Source organism: Cherax quadricarinatus, chromosome 20, assembly GCF_038502225.1.
Source record: "Cherax quadricarinatus isolate ZL_2023a chromosome 20, ASM3850222v1, whole genome shotgun sequence".
Taxonomy (NCBI): domain Eukaryota; kingdom Metazoa; phylum Arthropoda; class Malacostraca; order Decapoda; family Parastacidae; genus Cherax; species Cherax quadricarinatus.
Genome location: NC_091311.1, coordinates 49,219,247 through 49,242,720, shown reverse-complemented (window position 1 = coordinate 49,242,720; position 23,474 = coordinate 49,219,247). Strand labels below are relative to the sequence as shown.

General features: G+C 39.2%; 1 protein-coding gene across 1 annotated transcript in view; it reads left to right on the top strand.

Moving 5' to 3' along the window:
• The window catches only part of LOC128698896 (zinc finger protein-like 1 homolog), a 134,714-nt gene that overhangs the window by 21,323 nt on the left and 89,917 nt on the right, over nt 1-23,474 (top strand). The window contains exon 3 of the mRNA XM_070087083.1: nt 4,036-4,229. Within this exon, the coding sequence (XP_069943184.1) occupies nt 4,036-4,229 (194 nt within the window). The remainder of the gene's footprint in view (nt 1-4,035; nt 4,230-23,474) is intronic.

The window sequence follows — 23,474 nt, the reverse complement described above, 5'->3', positions numbered from 1 at the left end:
AGCCAGTGTTTGGATGAAAATAACGCGATGATTTCCAAAAAAGATGACTATCGAGCCCAACGATTATCGAGGGACCACTGTACTACGTAATAATAATCACTCTTGGGCACATTAAATGTCTTATTTTACGTCAATATAGACATTAATCCATCTATGATATTTTCTTCAAAATTATGTAAGAAACGGGTTACGTAGAATATAAACATGTTACATACACTCACAGAATAAAAATTGACATACATATGAGATTTGTTTACTAAGCAGCTTTGTGGGTAGTGTTGGAAGAATTACATTTTCTCTAGTCAAACACTGGGGGATAACTAGAAAAATACTCCTTTCGTATGCCTTCACTCTGTATATAGCAATTCATGACCCTTGTGGGTTTAGCGCTTCATTTTTATTATAATGATAATATCATCATTCACTCTAAAAATGGTGTGTTGCATGAGAATGGGAGTGTTGCTGTTTATTCTGTACTAGCTTGTACAACTTGTACACAATGTAAGAGTATTTGTATTGTGAGGTAATTATTATAAAAAAAACAGTGTGAGGTAAAAGTTTTACAAACTATTACAAACGTACATGAATCAACTAAAAGTAGACACGTATTAATACGCATTTATTTCGCAGAGGGAAAAATTACGTTTTCTCTGGTCCAGCACCAGAGAAAACATGTATGAATCTGTGTTTGGCCTAGTCACTCCCCCACTCTGCTTTTGTTTACAATTTTCAGCATGAATTATTCATAACTTCTCTCTTCGTTTATGATGGCATCTAAAGGTAGTTATTATTATTATTTATTATCACACTGGCCGATTCCCACCAAGGCAGGGTGGCCCGAAAAAGAAAAACTTTCACCATCATTCACTCCATCACTGTCTTGCCAGAAGGGTGCTTTACACTACAGTTTTTAAACTGCAACATTAACACCCCTCCTTCAGAGTGCAGGCACTGTACTTCCCATCTCCAGGACTCAAGTCCGGCCTGCCGGTTTCCCTGAACCCCTTCATAAATGTTACTTTGCTCACACTCCAACAGCACGTCAAGTATTAAAAACCATTTGTCTCCATTCACTCCTATCAAACACGCTCACGCATGCCTGCTGGAAGTCCAAGCCCCTCGCACACAAAACCTCCTTTACCCCCTCCCTCCAACCTTTCCTAGGCCGACCCCTACCCCGCCTTCCTTCCACTACAGACTGATACACTCTTTAAGTTATTCTGTTTCGCTCCATTCTCTCCACATGTCCGAACCACCTCAACAACCCTTCCTCAGCCCTCTGGACAACAGGTTTGGTAATCCCGCACCTCCTCCTAACTTCCAAACTACGAATTCTCTGCATTATATTCACACCACACATTGCTCTCAGACATGACATCTCCACTGCCTCCAGCCTTCTCCTCGCTGCAACATTCATCACCCATGCTTCACACCCATATAAGAGCGTTGGTAAAACTATACTCTCATACATTCCCCTCTTTGCCTCCAAGGACAAAGTTCTTTGTCTCCACAGACTCCTAAGTGCACCACTCACCCTTTTCCCCTCATCAATTCTATGATTCACCTCATCTTTCATAGACCCATCCGCTGACACGTCCACTCCTAAATATCTGAATACATTCACCTCTTCCATACTCTCTCCCTCCAATCTCATATCCAATCTTTCATCACCTAATCTTTTTGTTATCCTCATAACCTTACTCTTTCCTGTATTCACTTTCAATTTTCTTCTTTTGCACACCCTACCAAATTCATCCACCAATCTCTGCAACTTCTCTTCAGAATCTCCCAAGAGCACAGTGTCATCAGCAAAGAGCAACTGTGACAACTCCCACTTTATGTGTGATTCTTTATCTTTTAACTCCACGCCTCTTGCTAAGACCCTCGCATTTACTTCTCTTACAACCCCATCTATAAATATATTAAACAACCACGGTGACATCACAAAAGGTAGTTGTTAGAAACAATTAAATTCAGTGAACAAGGTATGTTGATGCTAATAATATGGCTCAGGACTGCAGTGTAGGTAGCCGGTAGGTGTAGCCCAGGTGGGCCACACCTACCGCCTACCTACTCTGACTTCATACACATAAACACTACTCACCTCTCATCCTACATTAAGACTACACATTTTAAGGTAAATAATGAGTGTACTGTATGTGTATTTTATCTCTCTGGGCTGCTTTAAATATCGTATATTAAGTATGAGACGGGGAGCCAGTGAAGGACTTGGGAGTGATAATGTCAAAGGATCTCGCCTTCAAAGACCACAACAGTGTATCTACCTCATCCATTAGGAAAATGATAGGATGGATAATGAGAACTTTCAAAACTAGGGATGCCAAGCCCATGATGATCCTCTTCAAATCGCTTGTTCTGTCTAGACTGGAATACTGCTGTACACTAATGACCCCCTTCAAGGCTGGAAACATTGCAGACCTGGAGAGAATACAGAGAATTTTCATGGCACACACAAGTATGATAAGGCACCTAAATTACTGGGAACAGTTGAAGGTCCTTGATCTGTATTCCCTGGAATGCAGGCGAGAGAGATAAATGATAATACATGTATACTCTTGGAAGGTCCTGGAGGGATTGGTACCAAACCTGCACACGAAAATCACTGCCTATGAAAGGAAAAGACTCGGCAGGAGATGCAACATTCCCCCGATGAAAAGCAGGGGCGCCACGAGTACACTGAGAGACAACACAATAAGTGTCTGGGGCCCAAGATTTTTCAGTTGCCTCCCAGCATAAATCAGGGGGACTACCAATAGACCCCTGGCTGTCTTCAAGAAGGCACTGGACAGGCACCTAAAGTCACTACCTGACCAACCAGTCTGTGGTTCATATGTCAGCTTTTGTGCGGCCAGCAGTAACAGCCTTGTTGATCAGACCCTGATCCACCATGCTGCCTGGTCTCAGACTGAGCCGCAGGGGTGTTGGCCCCCAAAATCCTCTCCAGTTGAACTCCAGATAAACACCTGACTTCCTACAAATAGGTACTACTCACCTCTCGCCCTGTATTAAGACTACAAGTATTTTAAGGTAAGTAATGAATGTACTGTGTATGTATTTTACTTTTTATTGTGTTTTTTAATACCTAGTTCTATTACTAACTTAATATAAGTTAGTGTAAACTTGTTGTCTGGCATTTATATGCATTTATAAATGGAAAAAAATGGTGTTCTGCTTTCCGGTGATAGCCTGGAACCTAACCTGCCGTATAAGTGAGGCCATACTGTATATATATAAAACATGAAATAACTTGAAAATACTTGAAATTTTGGAAAGTTTCCAGACGTAATGGAGGGACACGGTGCTCATGGAGAATGTAAACAAACCAGACGGGGTACGGTGACTGTATTAGAAGGTCAGGTGGGGGGAGCTGTATAGCGAGTTTTGGTCATAAATTGAAATGTTTGTATTAGCGGAATGCTGTAAGGGAAAATGCCATAATGTGGGGGCCTACTGTATACAATAATGGGTATCAAATACTCATTAGAATTCATGTGAAAATTTATTCTAACAGAACATAGTTAATTTAACGTGAATAGTACAGTAATGTATTACACAAATTTATAGGCCCATGCAGTTGAAGAAGAGGGGTAGAGACTTGAATATCTAACAAGCTTGTATGGGCATGCTAGATAGAAGTGAGTGGAAGCAAGCGGGTTTTATGACTCAATGTGCTGTCTGTTGGAGTGCGAGTATTCAAGGAAACTGGTTAGCCAGACTTCAGTTCAGAAGGTAGAATGTATGTGCAGTGCCTGCACTTGGATGGGAGGAGTGGGAGATGTGGCAGTTCAGAAGTCCAACTGAGCTGTGATGTCACAATGCTTCTTGCAAGACAGTAATTGAATAAGTGACAGTAAAAGCATTCCCACCTTTTATGGGTTATCCTATCTCATTGGGAGATGGACAGTAAGAAAACAAATATTTTATTGACCCAAATGATCAAACTGCTATATATTTTGAAAATAAAATTCATATTTATTTCTAATTACTAATAATTTTATTTCTTTTTTCCTCTAGATTTGTTTCACAAAGAGTGCCTAAATGATTGGGCAAGCCGATTACCACCCAACACAGCACCTGCTGGATATAAATGCCCTGTCTGCTCAAAGGCAATATTTCCTCCTCCAAATCTTGTGTCTCCTATTGCTGATCGATTACAGGAGGCACTTGCAGTCTTCCCATGGGCACGCACTGGACTGGGTTTGCCTTTGGTAATATAGATTCTTTTGTATGTTTGTATGTGTTTCTTTAATACAGTTAATTGAGTAATAAAAAATTCTAGCAAGGGAGCTCAAGTGATGTCATAAATTTTATTGTTTCCTGTTAAATAGACTTTGAGTAAATAATAAAAAATATATTTGAATTTTGTTTTGCTATTTTTTGGCACACGTTATATTACCAGTAAAATTAAAGACCAACCAGGCTGTGGTTTGTACATCGGTTTGCGTCCAGCCAGCAGTTGATCAGGTGGATCAGGGTCTGGTTGATCAAGCCTTGATCCACTACGAGGCCTGGTCACGGAGCAGGCCACTGGAGATTTGACTCCCAAAACACCCTCCAGGTGTACTACTCCTTAACTGCAGAGCTTCTTATGCAACCTTTGAAAAAGCTGAGGATTATGACCAGCTGTGTGTACAAACCAACAGGGTTAGAGAAAGGAATGATGAGAGCCCAGTAGTATATACAGTGGACCCTCCCTTTTCATCTTTAATTTGTTCCAGAGAGCCCAACGAAATGTGAAATCGACTAAATCTGAAACCATTTTCCCCAAAGGAAATAATGTAAATCCAATTAATCCGTTTCAGACATCCAAAAGTATAAACAAAAAATACATTTTATTGAGAAGAACTATATTCCACGGCTTATTTATCTATCACAATTCAACCAATATGACATAATAAACAATATTAATAACATAGAAACATGGCATATACACCTACCATCCGACTCACGACCTCGACATACGTCCACTCGACTTACGACCGTGCATCTGGCAGCTGGGCTGGGCCGGCTGATGCACACCACTGTACAATATTTGACAATACTTGCGGCGGCAATGCATCATGCAGGCAGCATCACTTTGAGTAACCCTGCCCTATGAGCAGCATCATACTGTATTAACTGTATTAACTGGACAGTAAATTTCACCATGGCCCCTAAGATGAAGTCTGAATCTTGCACTGGAGATTGTGGCAAGAAAGGCTCTTATTCTCGAACTCTCTATTTGTTTTCAGTGTTGCACATAAACCTGTCTGTATCTGTCTGCCTGTATATCTGTGTCTGTCTGTATCTCTGTGTATCTTTCTGTCTACCTGTGTGTGTGTTTATGTCTACCTGTGTGTCTTTGTCTACCTGTGTGTCTGTCTTTGTCTACCTGTGTGTCGGTCTTTCTGTCTACCAGTGTGTCTGTCTTTATGTCTACCTGTGTGTCTGTCTACCAGTGTGTCTGTCTTTCTGTCTACTTGTGTGTCTGTCTTTCTGTCTACCAGTGTGTCTTTCTGTCTACCTGTGTGTGTCTTTGTCTACCTGTGTCTGTCTGTCTGTTGTCTGTTTCAGAGCCACTCATTAAGAATGTAGTTGATCTTGAAGACGCCATATTAATAATGATAATAACACAATAATAATCACTGAGGCGCATTAAATGTGTATAAAACGTTAATATAGACATTTTGCTTAATCCATCTATGAATTTTTTTCAAAATTATATAATAAACATGCTACATAACATATAGACATAAATTAACAAATATGAGATGTTTTTCTGGTCGGCTTGACAGAGTGAACAGAAATCATTCGTGTCCGGGCTGGTAACAACAACAACAACGTTTGTTTACATAACTCGTGAAACTTCTACCCTTTCATTCTCTCTCTCATTTATTCATTTAATCTTGTTTACTCACCTCTCACTCTACATTAAGACTACAGTCATTTTAAGGTAAGTAATGAGTGGACACGATTATTATATTATAGTTTAATAATATTATTATTAATATTAGTACATATGTATTATTGTAATAATTATTATTATTATTATTATTATTATTATTATTATTATTATTATTAATTTAGGGCACTGGAGCACAGATCCACTGTATAGCACCTTGTCTGGATTTTTTGGGTTATCCTAGGTAATTTATACTATGTATGATAACTTTGCTTATGTGTATCTGAGAGAGAGAGAGAGAGACAGAGAGAGACAGATAGACAGACAGACAGACAGACAGACAGCCCCCCTCCACATTCAGTCAGCCAACCGCCCACCCGGCCGGCCAGCCAGCCAGCCGGATACGTATTACACGTTCCACAGTTGTTTCTCTTTACTTAGGGAATAGGTTATACTACATTTCGGCAGGATGACACTACCAGTGGTATTCTCCCATTCCACTGTGTCGACAATACATAAAGATAACAGTAACATATGATACTGTATGCGATGTAAAATTTACAAAACAGTTCACTACCATGTATACATAATATACAGTACATAAATAATTAAAATATAACAATAGAAGTAAATTATGATAAAAAGAATGAAATAATGATTGTATATTACATTACAGTACTATGTAGGTAGTTTATATTGGAAAGGTTTGACATTATGCCCTACTCAGCATGTCGTCAATTTTCAAAGGTTTGACTTACGTCCATTTTGACTTACGACCGGTTAGTCGGAACCAAGCTTGATCGTAAGTCAGATGGTACCTGTACTCTAGAATGAATAAAATAAGTCATTATGTATGTCATGAGAGGTGTTCTGTTGTTGTTGTTGTTGGGTGTACAAGGGCCACTGAGAGCATAAGCCATACATAGTGGTGGTGAAGGCAGCAGCAGAGGCGGCGGTGTTTTCAGTAGCCCTATATAACTCCAGCAACATTGGAGGAGTTAGTAGAATCACTGAAGAAGGCACCCACTACCACCATCACAATCACTACCACCCTCTACCACCATCACTACCACCCTCTTCCACCATTGTAACCACTGTCTACCACCATCACTACCACCCTCTACCACCATCACTACCACTGTCTACCACTATCACTACCACCCTCTACCACCATCACTACCACTGTCTACCACTACCACCCTCTACCACCGCCACTTTCGTATTTTTCTACAAACTTTTTCTTAAATTTTATTGTGTTTCTCATATTCTTTACCAAAGGGCTGGCACTAGAAGCTTTCTTTGGGCCCATGGTGGCTTATTTAGTAGTCACACACAAAAAACAAGTGCCAAAAACAATGGATTATTATGAAATGTTTCGTGTGACCTCGCAGAATATGTTCATTCACCAGGAAACAACACAACACTGCCTGAGAATGTATGTGGGAGGCGGCTTTGTCTGCGTGCTGGGTACTGGACAGGTTCCGTACCATTGACGAAAATGGAGGAAATTGGCAAAAACGGAACCAAAAGTCGGCAAAAGCAGAAATCAATGATAACAGAGATCAACGAAGAGGGTGTATTACAATTAAGCACAATTTACAATAATAAGATTAGACAAATTTTAAGTTTAAAATAATGCTTAACGCTTAACTGTCCAAATGTAGATCTACGTTCAAATGCGTAGCACTCCGAATATTTTGAAAAATAAAAAAAAAAATTTTTTTTGTTTTAAATTAAAGAGGGCAATTTTCTGTGTGGTATAAGACCAAAAAAAAAAAAAATTTTTTTTAGGACCAGTATTTACCGAGATATAAGACTGGGAAATTGGTCCTGGATGCTCACCTGATGGCAACATCGAGTCCTGCCGGCTTGCAGAAGTATTGCCAGCATACCTTTTTTTCTCGTTTTTATTTTAATTTGTATAATTTTTATGTTTTGATAATTACAATTTATAATACAGTGGACCCCCACCATACAATGGCATCACCTTACGTTAAATCCACCATATGATACATTTTAACACAAAAATTTTGCCTCACCTTACGCTAAAAAACTCGCTTCACGCGATTCATCTGAGCATGCCTCAGCTGCCCCGTGGGTGCCAGTGTTTACAAGCCAGCCAGTGCGGTCGCATCCACGCATACAATCGGAACATTTCATATTATCACAGCGTTTTTAGTGATTGTACCTGCAAAATAAGTCTTTCTGTCTGCCTGTGTGTGCCTGGAGTATATATGAAGCTCCTTGAAGAATGCTGTTATGACAAGCATCGGATAATTGGTGACAGCCAGTGACATTTGATGAATGTGCCTGCTGCAGGGAGCCCTGGCTTTATTTGTTTTCACTCTTGCACACAAACATCTCTGTCTATCTGTCTATCTCTGTCTAGCTCTGCTTATCTGTCTTTCTGTCTGCCTGTGTGTGTCTGTCTCTCCATTCTGTCTCTGTCTCAGGGAGCAGCTGGTAAACCTGTTGGTTTTTGGTTTATGAGCCCTCCCTGATTGCTGAGCAAGTGACAGTGCTATTACTTGCATCATGTTTAATATGTCTTATATTTACAAACATGTGGACAGTTTAAGGGTTAAATAATTGAGCAGTCATAAATTATTTGGGAATTTTTGAGTTACTGGTAGGTGATAATGTATAGTGTTTGTTTGGTTAATTTGGTTCATGATTGGTATCACTATCAGTGGCCAGGGTTTTTGATCGTGACCTCCACAACACTTAGGGACTGCATGTGGCAGTGTGCCACATGCATGTGGCACAGGGGAATAATGTACATTACTGTCACTTAAAGCAGCCTCTAAGGGCATAAATTCAATCTCATCATCACTTTTATCACTTTCACTATTGTCATCACCAAAACTGCAAGAAAATGATGATTTCTGCATGCATAGTTGCCTCTGAGTATTAACACTGGCCACCCCAGAGGTTCTGGGCTGGGGATCTGGTGTGGCCACACTGGCTACCCCAGAGGTGATGGGCCAAGGGTCATCTGGGTTATCATCAATATTTGCACTAATTACTCAATCATTTATGGCCACATCAGTTTCAGATCCACAAAACTTGGGTTCTATATCACTTTCCTCAAATAATAGGGTATTAATACGAAGAGGCGTGACTGATGACCCAAGCTGGAGCTGTGTCTAACTGGTGGTACTGTGCGGTACTGTGAGGTACCTGATTTTTTTTCATACTGCACACACTGAGTGTGCAGACCCATTCTATCATGTCTAGCCCTCTCAGGCATATCGCACCAAATTTGAAGGCAGGAAAAATAAAACGTTGTTCTATGTTTCATAAGAACATAAGAAAGGAGGAACACTGCAGGAGGCCTGCTGGCCCATACTAGGCAGGTCTTTTACAATTCATCCCACTAACAAAACATTTGCCCAACCCAATTTTCAATGCCACCCAAGAAATAAGCTCTGATGTGAAAGTCCCACTCAAGTCCAACCCCTCCCACTCATGTACTTATCCAACCTAGATTTGAAACTACCCAAAGTCCCAGCCTCAATAACCCAACTAGGTAGACTGTTCCACTCATCAACTACCCTATTTCCAAACCAGTACTTTCCTATGTCCTTTCTAAATCTAAACTTATCTAATTTAAATCCATTACTGCGGGTTCTCTCTTGGAGAGACATCCTCAAGACCTTATTAATATCCCCTTTATTAATACCTATCTTCCACTTATACACTTCGATCAGGTCTCCCCTCATTCTTCGTCTAACAAGTGAATGTAACTTAAGAGTCTTCAATCTTTCTTCATAAGGAAGATTTCTAATGCTATGTATTAATTTAGTCATCCTACACTGAATGTTTTCTAATGAATTTATGTCCATTTTGTAATACGGAGACCAGAACTGAGCTGCATAATCTAGGTGAGGCCTTACTAATGATGTATAAAGCTGCAGTATGACCTCTGGACTAGTGTTGCTTACACTTCTTGATATAAATCCCAGTAATCTATTTGCCTTATTACGTACGCTTAGGCATTGCTGTCTTGGTTTAAGGTTGCTGCTCACCATAACCCCCAAGTCCTTTTTGCAATCTGTATGGCTAAGTTCTACATCATTTAACTTATAAGTACTAGGGTTATGGGCACTCCCAAGCTTCAGAACCTTGCATTTATCTACATTGAACTGCATCTGCCACTTTTCTGACCAAGAATAGAGTTTGTTTAAATCCTCCTGAAGTTCCATAACATCTACGTTTGAATCAATTATCCTACCTATCTTTGTGTCATCGGCGAATTTGCTCATATCACTAGTAATTCCCTCATCAAGATCATTGATATATACTATAAACAACAACGGGCCCAAGACTGATCCCTGTGGAACGCCACTTGTTACAGATCCCCACTCGGATTTAACCCCATTTATGGACACTCTGCTTCCTGTCAGTGAGCCATGACTCGATCCACAAGAGCACTTTTCCCCCAATGCCATGAGCTGCGACTTTCTTTAACAGTCTATGGTGCGGTACTCTATCAAAAGCCTTACTAAAATTATTTATTATTTTTATTATCACACTGGCCGATTCCCACCAAGGCAGGGTGGCCCGAAAAAGAAAAACTTTCACCATCATTCACTCCATCACTGTCTTGCCAGAAGGGTGCTTTACACTACAGTTTTTAAACTGCAACATTAACACCCCTCCTTCAGAGTGCAGGCACTGTACTTCCCATCTCCAGGACTCAAGTCCGGCCTAAAATCTAAGTAAATAATATCAAATTCTTTATTGTGGTCAACAGCCTCAAAAGCTTTACTGAAGAAAGTTAATAAATTAGTTAGACAAGACCGGCCTCTTGTGAATCCATGCTGAGTATCATTAATCAAGCTATGCTTATCGAGATGGCTTCTTATAATCTCAGCTATAATTGACTCTAGTAATTTGCCTAAAATTGAGGTCAGGCTTATTGGGCGGTAATTTGACGGTAACGACTTGTCCCCTATTTTAAAAATAGGAATTACATTAGCCATCTTCCACATATCAGACACTACACCTGTTTGAAGAGATAAATTAAAAATATTAGTTAATGGTTCACAGAGTTCCATTTTGCATTCCTTAAGAACCCTTGAAAAAACCTCATCAGGACCCGGCAACTTATTTTGCTTCAGTCTGTCTATCTGCTTCACTGCCATCTCACTAGTGACTGTGATGTTACATAATTTATCTTCTTCTAGCCCACTGTAAAAATTAATTACTGGAATATTGTTAGTGTCTTCCTGTGTAAAAACTGAGAGAAAATAATTATTTAAAATCAAGCACATTTCATTCTCTTTGTCAGTAAGGTGCCCATAGTTATTTTTAAGGGGACCTATCTTATCTCTAACTTTTGTTCTATAGACCTGGAAAAAACTTTTTGAGTTAGTTTTAGAATCCCTAGCAACTTTAATTTCATAGTCCCTTTTAGCTTTTCTTATCCCCTTTTTAATGTCCCTCTTAATGTCAATATACTGATTCATAAGATGACCCTCACCTCTTTTGATACGCCTATAAATTCCTTTCTTTTGCCCTAGTAGATATTTGAGCCTATTATTCATCCATTTTGGGTCATTTCTATTTGATCTAATTTCTTTATATGGGATAAACGCTCTTTGAGCAGCATGTATAGTGTTCAGAAAACTGTCATATTGATAGCTCTCTTCGTTACCCCAGTCAACAGATGATAAGTGTTCTCTAAGCCCATCGTAATCTGCTAAGCGAAAATCTGGGACTGTTACTGAGTTATCGCTACTATCGTACTTCCATTCAATGCTAAATGTAATTGATTTGTGGTCGCTAGCACCCAGTTCCTCTGAAATTTCTAAATTATTAACAAGGGATTCATTGTTTGCCATAACTAAGTCAAGCAGGTTATTTCCCATTGTAGGTTCTGTCACAAACTGCTTCAAAAAACAATCCTGAAATACTTCTAATAAGTCGTATGATTCTAAATTCCCAGTCAAGAAATTCCAATCAACATGACTAAAGTTAAAGTCTCCTAGAATTACTACATTATCGTGCCTTGTGGCCTTAACAATTTCCTCCCATAGTAGTTTCCCTTGGTCCCTATCTAAGTTTGGGGGACGGTATATCACTCCTAAAATCAGTTTTTCATGCCCCTCTGAAAATTCTATCCAAACAGACTCTGTATGTGTTACTTCAGACTTAATACCCGTTTTTATGCAACAGTTCAAGCGATCTCGGACATACAATGCCACCCCATCCCCCCCCTCCCAATACTCCTATCTTCTTGGAACAATTTAAAACCCTGAATATGACATTCCGCAGGCATGTCCCAACTTTTTGAATTAAACCACGTCTCAGTTAAGGCAAATACATCAATGTTACCTATACTAGCAACTAATCTCAACTCGTCCATCTTATTCCTAGCACTACCTCAATTAGCATAATAAACATTGAAAGACTCTCCTTTCTCTTTACCCTTCCTGCTCATTTCTATTTTTCTACTAAACCTATTACTGTCCTTATCACCCAACCTGGCTTTTCAATATCTATCTCGTTCTTATTATTGCTAGTTCCCCTAGAACTCGTAATATTACTACACTGGGACTTCACTGTTTTCCTGCCAAAACCCATACCACTAACTATTCCTAGTTTAAAGTCATAACTGCTCCCTCCACTGCAGTTGCCAGTGCTCCCACCCCACGCCTAGATAAGTGAACCCCATCCCTAGCATACATGTCATTTCTGCCATAGAAGAGGTCCCAGTTGTCAATGAATGTTACCGCATTTTCCTTACAGTATTTGTCCAGCCAGCAATTGACACCAATTGCCCTGGACAACCATTCATTTCCAACTCCCCTCCTTGGCAAAATACCACATATGAGAGGGTTCCCACCCTTACTTCTAATTATTTCTATTGCTGACCTATACCTGCTAATCAGGTCCTCACTCCTATGTCTGCCAACATCATTGCCTCCAGCACTGAGACAGATAATAGGATTGCTCCCATTACCTCTCATGATGTCATCCAGACGGCTAACAATATCCTCCATCCCAGCCCCAGGAAAGCAAACTCTCTGTCTCCTACTCCTGTCCTTCAAGCAGAACGCCCTATCCATATACCTAACTTGGCTATCCCCAACAACAACAATATTCGTACCTTCCATAATGTCTTTCGTCGTGACGTTCCCAGTAGTCGACTCACATTCGTCGGGTAGCACTGAGAATGTATTGGATGTTTCCACAACAGTTTCCACGGCAGTCTCTTTCTTCTTCATCGTTTCTACCTTTCCATTCGTCTTCTTGATCGTCAACTTCTTTCCCTGCTGTCCAGCCACTGACCAGTTTCCCTTCTTGACCTGAGGACTCAAAACAGGAGGACTACTCCGAATATTTTTGTTTTCCTTGGTCAGTCGCCGAATTTCCATATTCGCCAACCTCAATTCTTCCTTAAGCTGTTGGTAAAGTTGCTCGATGGAGGGCATCTTGCTTCAATTCTAGAGAGCGCGCAAACAGGCCTTCACAGAGCCAAGTAGCAGTAAGGATGTAGAGTAATGTTTGGACAGTTAACCCTTTGAGGGTCCAGAGGCCAAATCTCAGAGTGACAGCCAGGGTCCAAGATTTTTCAAAACAAAAATTTTTTTATTTTTTCTTATGAAATTGTAGAGAATCTTTTTCTGAAGGTAATAAAACAAAAAGTATAAAATTTGATGGAAAATTGACAAAATTACACCCGTGAATTTTTGATACATCAGTGATATTTACGCAGTGGCGATTTTGCCCACTTTGACTCCCATTTTAAGCCAATTACATTATTCCAGTTGACCAAATTCTTAGCTTTTTTGCTAGTATTGAGCACAAGAAATTGCCCAGTCAACTGTTTCAACTACCCAGTAAAGTGATCAGAAATTGGTAATTTGGCCAATTTAACACAAAGTTCAAAATATTCCAGTTTCAAAATAGGGTCCAAAATAAGCAATTAGGCATTCCTGGCACTAAACTATTATTTCTTCTGTTCATTAGTTAAGTTTTCAGGATTTGCAAATGAATTCCATTTTGTTTTCTTATTCACATAATGAATTTTTATTCATACCAAGAAATAAAAGATTTACTGTCATGCAGTGTTATAATAATTGTATAAATAATATCAGCACATTCGTGAACGTATATTAGACCCACCAGCTGACACGTATTAGACTTGTGATGACATTTGTTTACTCTTGAAAATCGGCAAAAATTTAACATTTCCACTACTTTGAGCTCTTTTTCAAGCCATTTCCAGTACTAAAACCAATCAAAATCATCTCTATTTCTGTAATATATCTTATGTTTTATCAAATAAGACCAAGAAATCATGAATAAACTGTAAAAAAACATAATCCAAAATTACAGTTAGTTTTTTTTCTCATGCACTGCATGCTGCAGGAGTTGTTTTATGTGGTGCACACTTACCACATAGATGTGTTCTCTAATATCTATGCTCAAATTTACCGCTCACAGGTTATCCGAGTGAGCTGAGCTAATGGTGTAGCTCTACGGCTTGGACCCTGGCTTCAAAGCCGTAGATCTACATGACGGACCCTCAAAGGAAACTGAATAATGAGTGTATGCATGAGTTAGCACAGACAGTAAACTGATGCAGGCAGCCTATGGCTCCATGAACAATGAAAACACAGGTCCTGGATTAGGACACTGGTTTGTACCAGACAAACAACAGAATCATTGGACATGGTCCATCTATTTATTTATTTATTTATTTAATAATTTGAACATACATACAGAGGTACAAAAAAAATACAGGTAAGAGCAGCATGCCAAAGCCACTTGTATGCATAGCATTACGGGCAGGCTTAAAATTAACTTAAGATTAACTAAGCAATGATGTAATCAGTGATAAAACATTATTGTAAACAGATAACAATAAAGCACAAATGAGTATTACAAAGACAGGTCATATGGTTGCATGCATTGCTGTACATTCAGTAGAATGGAGTATTCTGTTAGGTAGTGTATTTAAAAGATAACAACGTTAGATTGGGTCTTAGGTTTAACATTTATGTGATATAATTGTGAGAAACATTTAAGATAAACAATTTATAAGGTTAGGGTAAGGAGGCAGTTAGGGTAAGATATAAACAGCTATTGGAGGATAGATGGGCTAATGAGAGCATAGGCAATGGGGTCGAAGAGGTATGGGGTAGGTTTAAAAATGTAGTGTTAGAGTGTTCAGCAGAAGTTTGTGGTTACAGGAAAGTGGGTGCGGGAGGGAAGAGGAGTGATTGGTGGAATGATAATGTAAAGAGAGCAGTAAGGGAGAAAAAGTTAGCATATGAGAAGTTTTTACAAAGTAGAAGTGATGCAAGGAGGGAAGAGTATATGGAGAAAAAGAGAGAGGTTAAGAGAGTGGTGAAGCAATGTAAAAAGAGAGTAAATGAGAGAGTGGGTGAGATGTTATCAACAAATTTTGTTGAAAATAAGAAAAAGTTTTGGAGTGAGATTAACAAGTTATGGAAGCCTAGAGAACAAATGGATTTGTCAGTTAAAAATAGGAGAGGAGAGTTATTAAATGGAGAATTAGAGGTATTGGGAAGATGGAAGGAATATTTTGAGGAATTGTTAAATGTTGATGAAGATAGGGAAGCTGTGATTTCGTGTATAGGGCAAGGAGGAATAACTTCTTGTAGGAGTGAGGAAGAGCCAGTTGTGAGTGTGGGGGAAGTTCGTGAGGCAGTAGGTAAAACGAAAGGGGGTAAGGCAGCCGGGATTGATGGGATAAAGATAGAAATGTTAAAAGCAGGTGGGGATATAGTTTTGGAGTGGTTGGTGCAATTTATTTTATTTATTTATTTATTTAGAAATTTAGCATACATACAGAGGTACAAAAAAATACAGGTAAGAGCAGCATGCCAAAGCCACTTATATGCATAGCATTACGGGCTGGCTTACAATTAACTTAAGATTAACTAAGCAATGATGAAATCAGTGATAAGACATTATTGTAAACAGATAACTATAAAATACAAATGAGTATTACAAAGACAGGTCATATGGTTGCATGCATTGCTGTTCATTCAGTAGAATGGAGTATTCTGTTAGGTAGTGTATTTAAAAAAAATAATAACAAAGTTAGGTTTAACATTTATAAATGTATGGAAGAGGGTAAGGTACCTAGGGATTGGTAGAGAGCATGCATACTTCCTTTGTATAAAGGCAAAGGGGACAAAAGAGAGTGCAAAAATTATAGAGGTTAAGAGAGTGGTGAAGCAATGTAAAAAGAGAGTAAATGAGAGAGTGGGTGAGATGTTATCAACAAATTTTGTTGAAAATAAGAAAAAGAGAGAGGTTAAGAGAGTGGTGAAGCAATGTAAAAAGAGAGTAAATGAGAGAGTGGGTGAGATGTTATCAACAAATTTTGTTGAAAATAAGAAAAAGTTTTGGAGTGAGATTAACAAGTTATGGAAGCCTAGAGAACAAATGGATTTGTCAGTTAAAAATAGGAGAGGAGAGTTATTAAATGGAGAATTAGAGGTATTGGGAAGATGGAAGGAATATTTTGAGGAATTGTTAAATGTTGATGAAGATAGGGAAGCTGTGATTTCGTGTATAGGGCAAGGAGGAATAACTTCTTGTAGGAGTGAGGAAGAGCCAGTTGTGAGTGTGGGGGAAGTTCGTGAGGCAGTAGGTAAAACGAAAGGGGGTAAGGCAGCCGGGATTGATGGGATAAAGATAGAAATGTTAAAAGCAGGTGGGGATATAGTTTTGGAGTGGTTGGTGCAATTTATTTTATTTATTTATTTATTTAGAAATTTAGCATACATACAGAGGTACAAAAAAATACAGGTAAGAGCAGCATGCCAAAGCCACTTATATGCATAGCATTACGGGCTGGCTTACAATTAACTTAAGATTAACTAAGCAATGATGAAATCAGTGATAAGACATTATTGTAAACAGATAACTATAAAATACAAATGAGTATTACAAAGACAGGTCATATGGTTGCATGCATTGCTGTTCATTCAGTAGAATGGAGTATTCTGTTAGGTAGTGTATTTAAAAAAAATAATAACAAAGTTAGGTTTAACATTTATAAATGTATGGAAGAGGGTAAGGTACCTAGGGATTGGCAGAGAGCATGCATACTTCCTTTGTATAAAGGCAAAGGGGACAAAAGAGAGTGCAAAAATTATAGGGGGATAAGTCTGTTGAGTATACCTGGTAAAGTGTATGGTAGAGTTATTATTGAAAGAATTAAGAGTAAGACGGAGAATAGGATAGCAGATGAACAAGGAGGCTTTAGGAAAGGTAGGGGGTGTGTGGACCAGGTGTTTACAGTGAAACACATAAGTGAACAGTATTTAGATAAGGCTAAAGAGGTCTTTGTGGCATTTATGGATTTGGAAAAGGCATATGACAGGGTGGATAGGGGGGCAATGTGGCAGATGTTGCAGGTGTATGGTGTAGGAGGTAGGTTACTGAAAGCAGTGAAGAGTTTTTACGAGGATAATGAGGCTCAAGTTAGAGTATGTAGGAAAGAGGGAAATTATTTCCCAGTAAAAGTAGGCCTTAGACAAGGATGTGTGATGTCACCATGGTTGTTTAATATATTTATAGATGGGGTTGTAAGAGAAGTAAATGCGAGGGTCTTGGCAAAAGGCATGGAGATAAAAGATAAAGAATCACACATAAAGTAGGAGTTGTCACAGTTGCTCTTTGCTGATGACACTGTGCTCTTGGGAGATTCTGAAGAGAAGTTGCAGAGATTGGTGGATGAATTTGGTAGGGTGTGCAAAAGAAGAAAATTAAAAGTGAATATAGGAAAGAGTAAGGTTATGAGGATAACAAAAAGATTAGGTGATGAAAGATTGGATATCAGATTGGAGGGAGAGAGTATGGAGGAGGTGAATGTATTCAAATATTTGGGAGTGGACGTGTCAGCGGATGGGTCTATGAAAGATGAGGTGAATCATAGAATTGATGAGGGGAAAAGGGTGAGTGGTGCACTTAGGAGTCTTTGGAGACAAAGAACTTTGTCCTTGGATGCAAAGAGGGGAATGTATGAGGGTATAGTTTTACCAACGCTCTTATATGGGTGTGAAGCATGGGTGATGAATGTTGCAGCGAGGAGAAGGCTGGAGGCAGTGGAGATGTCATGTCTGAGGGCAATGTGTGGTGTGAATATAATGCAGAGAATTCGTAGTTTGGAAGTTAGGAGGAGGTGCGGGATTACCAAAACTGTTGTCCAGAGGGCTGAGGAAGGGTTGTTGAGGTGGTTCAGACATGTAGAGAGAATGGAGCAAAACAGAGTGACTTCAAGAGTGTATCAGTCTGTAGTGGAAGGAAGGCGTGGTAGGGGTCGGCCTAGGAAAGGTTGGAGGGAGGGGGTAAAGGAGGTTTTGTGTGCGAGGGGCTTGGACTTCCAGCATGCATGCGTGAGCGTGTTTGATAGGAGTGAATGGAGACAAATGGTTTTTAATACTTGACGTGCTGTTGGAGTGTGAGCAAAGTAACATTTATGAAGGGGTTCAGGGAAACCGGCAAGCCGGACTTGAGTCCTGGAGATGGGAAGTACAGTGCCTGCACTCTGAAGGAGGGGTGTAAATGTTGCAGTTTAAAAAATGTAGTGTAAAGCACCCTTCTAGCAAGACAGTGATGGAGTGAATGATGGTGAAAGTTTTTCTTTTTCGGGCCACCCTGCCTTGGTGGGAATCAGCCAGTGTGATAATAATAAAATAATAAAAATTTATAAGGTTCAGTTATTCAGTATTTATTTGGTTTTGGGTGAGTAAGTGATCTTTTACAAGAGACTTGAATTTATAAACTGGTAGTGTTTCTTTTATATTCACAGGTAATGAATTCCAGATTTTAGGGCCTTTTATGTGCATTGAGTTTTTGCATAGTGTGAGATGGACATGAGGAACATCAAAGAGTGATGTGTGCCTTGTGTTATGGTCATGTGTTCTGTTGAGGTTGGCGAGGAGATGTTTGAGGGGAGGGTTTATATCAGAGTTAAGTGTTCTATGTATGTAATAGGTGCAGTAATAAGTATGGATGTTTTGTATGGTGAGTAGGTTCGGGGTTTTGAATATTGGCGGAGTGTGCTGCCTGTAGTGGGAATTTGTTATCATTCTGACTGCAGCCTTTTGTTGGGTAATTAATGGTCTGAGATGGTTAATTGTTGTTGAGCCCCATGCACAAATTCCGTAGGTGAGATAGGGGTAAATAAGAGAGTGAAATAGGGCCAGGAGGGCTGACTGTGGAACATAGTACCGTACCTTCGATAGTATGCCTACGGTCTTGGAAATTTTCTTAGAAATTTGTTGTATATGTGTATGAAATTTGAGTCTGTTATCAAGGTGGATTCCTAAGAATTTTCCCTCTGTTAGCTTTGTGATAGGTGATCCGTTTCTCATTATGTTAAGAGGGACATCTGTAGCTCTGTTACCAAACTGAATGAAGTAGGTTTTGTCAATGTTTAGTGTAAGTTTGTTAGTCCTCATCCAGGTAGATATTTTCTATAATTCATTGATTTAGAAGACCACCAGACACTGTCATTGCAGACAAAATCTGGAATCTGTAAACTTATACCATTTTGTCCGGTGATTGCAACATTACTCTTGCCATTTTTTTTTTACCTGTAGTTTCTGAAATCTGTTAAAATGGGGTTCATTAATTTGAGGTTTTACTGTACTGTAGTAAATATAGAACTTGGTCTGTCAAGTACCTTATTCCAAGCACATTAAGCTTGATTATAACACAATTATAGCCTCATTCCCCTTTATTTTATGTTTTAAAGAAAGGCATATTTTTTTTTTTTAAATTTTCAGTGACTGTCTTTTCAAATTCAATACTGAATATTTTTTTTTTTTTTCAACAAGTCGGCAGTCTCCCACCGAGGCAGGGTGACCCAAAAAAGAAAGAAAATCCCCAAAAAGAAAATATTTTCATCATCATTCAACACTTTCACCACACTCACACATTATCACTGTTTTTGCAGAGGTGCTCAGAATACAACAGTTTAGAAGCATATACATATAAAGATACACAACATATCCCTCCAAACTGCCAATATCCCAAACCCCTCCTCTAAAGTGCAGGCATTGTACTTCCCATTTCCAGGACTCAAGTCCGACTATATGAAAATAACCGGTTTCCCTGAATCCCTTCACTAAATATTACCCTGCTCACACTCCAACAGATCGTCAGGTCCCAAGTACCATTCGTCTCCATTCACTCCTATCTAACACGCTCACGCACGCTTGCTGGACGTCCAAGCCCTTCGCCCACAAAACCTCCTTTACCCCCTCTCTCCAACCCTTTCGAGAACGACCCCTACCCCCGCCTTCCTTTCCCTATAGATTTATATGCTTTCCATGTCATTCTGCTTTGATCCATTCTCTCTAAATGACCAAACCACCTCAACAACCCCTCTTCTGCCCTCTGACTAATACTTTTATTAACTCCACACCTTCTCCTAATTTCCACACTCCGAATTTTCTGCATAATATTTACACCACAAATTGCCCTAAAACAGGACATCTCCACTGCCTCCAACCGTCTCCTCGCTGCTGCATTTACCACCCAAGCTTCACACCCATATAAGAGTGTTGGTACCACTATACTTTCATACATTCCCTTCTTTGCCTCCATAGATAACGTTTTTTGACTCCACATATACCTCAACGCACCACTCACCTTTTTTCCCTCATCAATTCTATGATTAACCTCATCCTTCATAAATCCATCCGCTGACACGTCAATTCCCAAGTATCTGAAAACATTCACTTCTTCCATACTCCTCCTCCCCAATTTGATATCCAATTTTTCTTTATCTAAATCATTTGATACCCTCATCACCTTATTCTTTTCTATGTTCACTTTCAACTTTCTACCTTTACACACATTCCCAAACTCATCCACTAACCTTTGCAATTTTTCTTTAGAATCTCCCATAAGCACAGTATCATCAGCAAATAGTAACTGTCAATTCCCATTTTGAATTTGATTCCCCAAAATTTAATCCCACCCCTCTCCCGAACACCCTAGCATTTACTTCCTTTACAACCCCATCTATAAATATATTAAACAACCATGGTGACATTACACATCCCTGTCTAAGACCTACTTTTACACACCCTAACCTGAGCCTCACTATCCTCATAAAAACTCTTTACAGCATTTAATAACTTACCACCTATTCCATATACAGTACTTGTAACATCTGCCACATTGCTCCTCTATCCACTCTATCATATGCCTTTTCTAAATCCATAAATGCAATAAAAACTTCCCTACCTTTATCTAAATACTGTTCACATATATGCTTCAATGTAAACACTTGATCTGCACATCCCCTACCCACTCTGAAACCTCCTTGCTCATCCGCAATCCTACATTCTGTCTTACCTCTAATTCTTTCAATTATAACCCTACTGTAAACTTTTCCTGGTATACTCAGTAAACTTATTCCTCTATAATTTTTACAATCTCTTTTGTCCCCTTTCCCTTCATATAAAGGGACTATACATGCTCTCCGCCAATCCCTAGGTACCTTCCCCTCTTTCATACATTTATTAAACAAAAGTACCACCCACTCCAACACTATATCCCCCCCTGCTTTTAACATTTCTGTCATGATCCCATCAGTCCCAGCTGCTTTACCCCCTTTCATTCTACGTAATGCCTCACGTACCTCCCCCACACTTACATTCTGCTCTTCTTCACTCCTAAAAGATGGTATACCTCCCTGACCAGTGCATGAAATTACCACCTCTCTTTCTTCCTCAACATTTAAAAGTTCCTCAAAATATTCTCGCCATCTACCTAATACCTCCATCCCTCCATCTACTAACTCCCCTACTCTGTTTTTAACTGACAAATCCATACTTTCCCTAGGCTTTCTTAACTTGTTTAACTCATTCCAAAATTTTTTCTTATTTTCATTAAAATTTCTTGACAATGCCTCTCCCACTCTTTCATCTGCTCTCCTTTTGCACTCTCTCACCACTCTACCTTTCTTTTACTCTCCATATACTCTGCTCTTCTTATAACACTTCTGCTTTGTAAAAACCTCTCATAAGCTACCTTTTTCTCTTTTATCACACCCTTTACTTCATCATTCCACCAATCACTCCTCTTTCCTCCTGCCCCCACCCTCCTATAACCACAAACTTCTGCCCCACATTCTAATACTGCATTTTTAAAACTATTCCAACCCTCTTCAACCCCCCCCACTACTCATCTTTGCACTAGCCCACCTTTCTGCCAATAGTTGCTTACATCTCACCCGAACTTCCTCCTCCCTTAGTTTATACACTTTCACCTCCCTCTTACTTGTTGTTGCCACCTTCCTCTTTTCCCATCTATCTCTTACTCTAACTGTAGCTGCAACTAAATAATGATCCGATATATCAGTTGCCCCTATATAAACATGTACATCCTGGAGCCTACCCATCAACCTTTTATCCACCAATACATAATCTAATAAACTACTTTCATTACATGCTACATCATACCTTGTATATTTATTTATCCTCTTTTTCATAAAATATGTATTACTTATTACCAATCTCTTTCTACACATAGCTCAATTAAAGGCTCCCCATTCACATTTACCCCTGGCACCCCAAATTTACCTACTACTCCCTCCATAACATTTTTACCCACTTTAGCATTGAAATCCCCAACCACCATTATTCTCACACTAGATTCAAAACTCCCCACGCATTCACTCAACATTTCCCAAAATCTCTCTCTCTCCTCTACACTTCTCTCTTCTCCAGGTGCATACACGCTTATTATAACCCACTTTTCACATCCAATCTTTATTTTACTCCACATAATCCTTGAATTAATACATTTATAGTCCCTCTTTTCCTGCCATAGCTTATCCTTCAACATTATTGCTACTCCTTCTTTAGCTCTAACTCTATTTGAAACCCCTGACCTAATCCCATTTATTCCTCTCCATTGAAACTCTCCCACCCCCTTCAGCTTTGTTTCACTTAAAGCCAGGACATCCAACTTCTTCTCATTCATAACATCCACAATCATCTCTTTCTTATCATTTGCACAACATCCACGCACATTCAGACTTCCCACTTTGACAAATTTTTTCTTCTTATTCTTTTTAGTAATCTTTACAGGAAAAGGGGTTACTAGCCCATTGTTCCCAGCATTTTAGTTGACTTTTACAACACGCATGGCTTACAGAGGAAAGATTCTTATTCCACTTCCCCATGGATATAAAAGGAAAAGTAATAAGACCAAGAACTATTAAGATAAAATCAAAGAAAATTTAGATGAGTGTGTATAAATAAATGTGTACATGTATGTGTAGTGTGACCTAAGTGTAAGTAGAAGTTGCAAGACATACCTGTAATCTTGCATATTTATGAGACAGAAAAAAGACACCAGCAATCCTACCATCATGTAAAACAATTACAGGCTTTCGTTTTACACTCACTTGGCAGGACGGTAGTACCTCCCTGGGCAGTTGCTGTCTACCAACCTACTACTATTTACCCTTTATAAATATTTATGAATATTTACCCTTTATAAAAAAAATTAGTGTACACGGGATATTTTCTGTATTTTCTCTTGCATTACTTGTTACAAT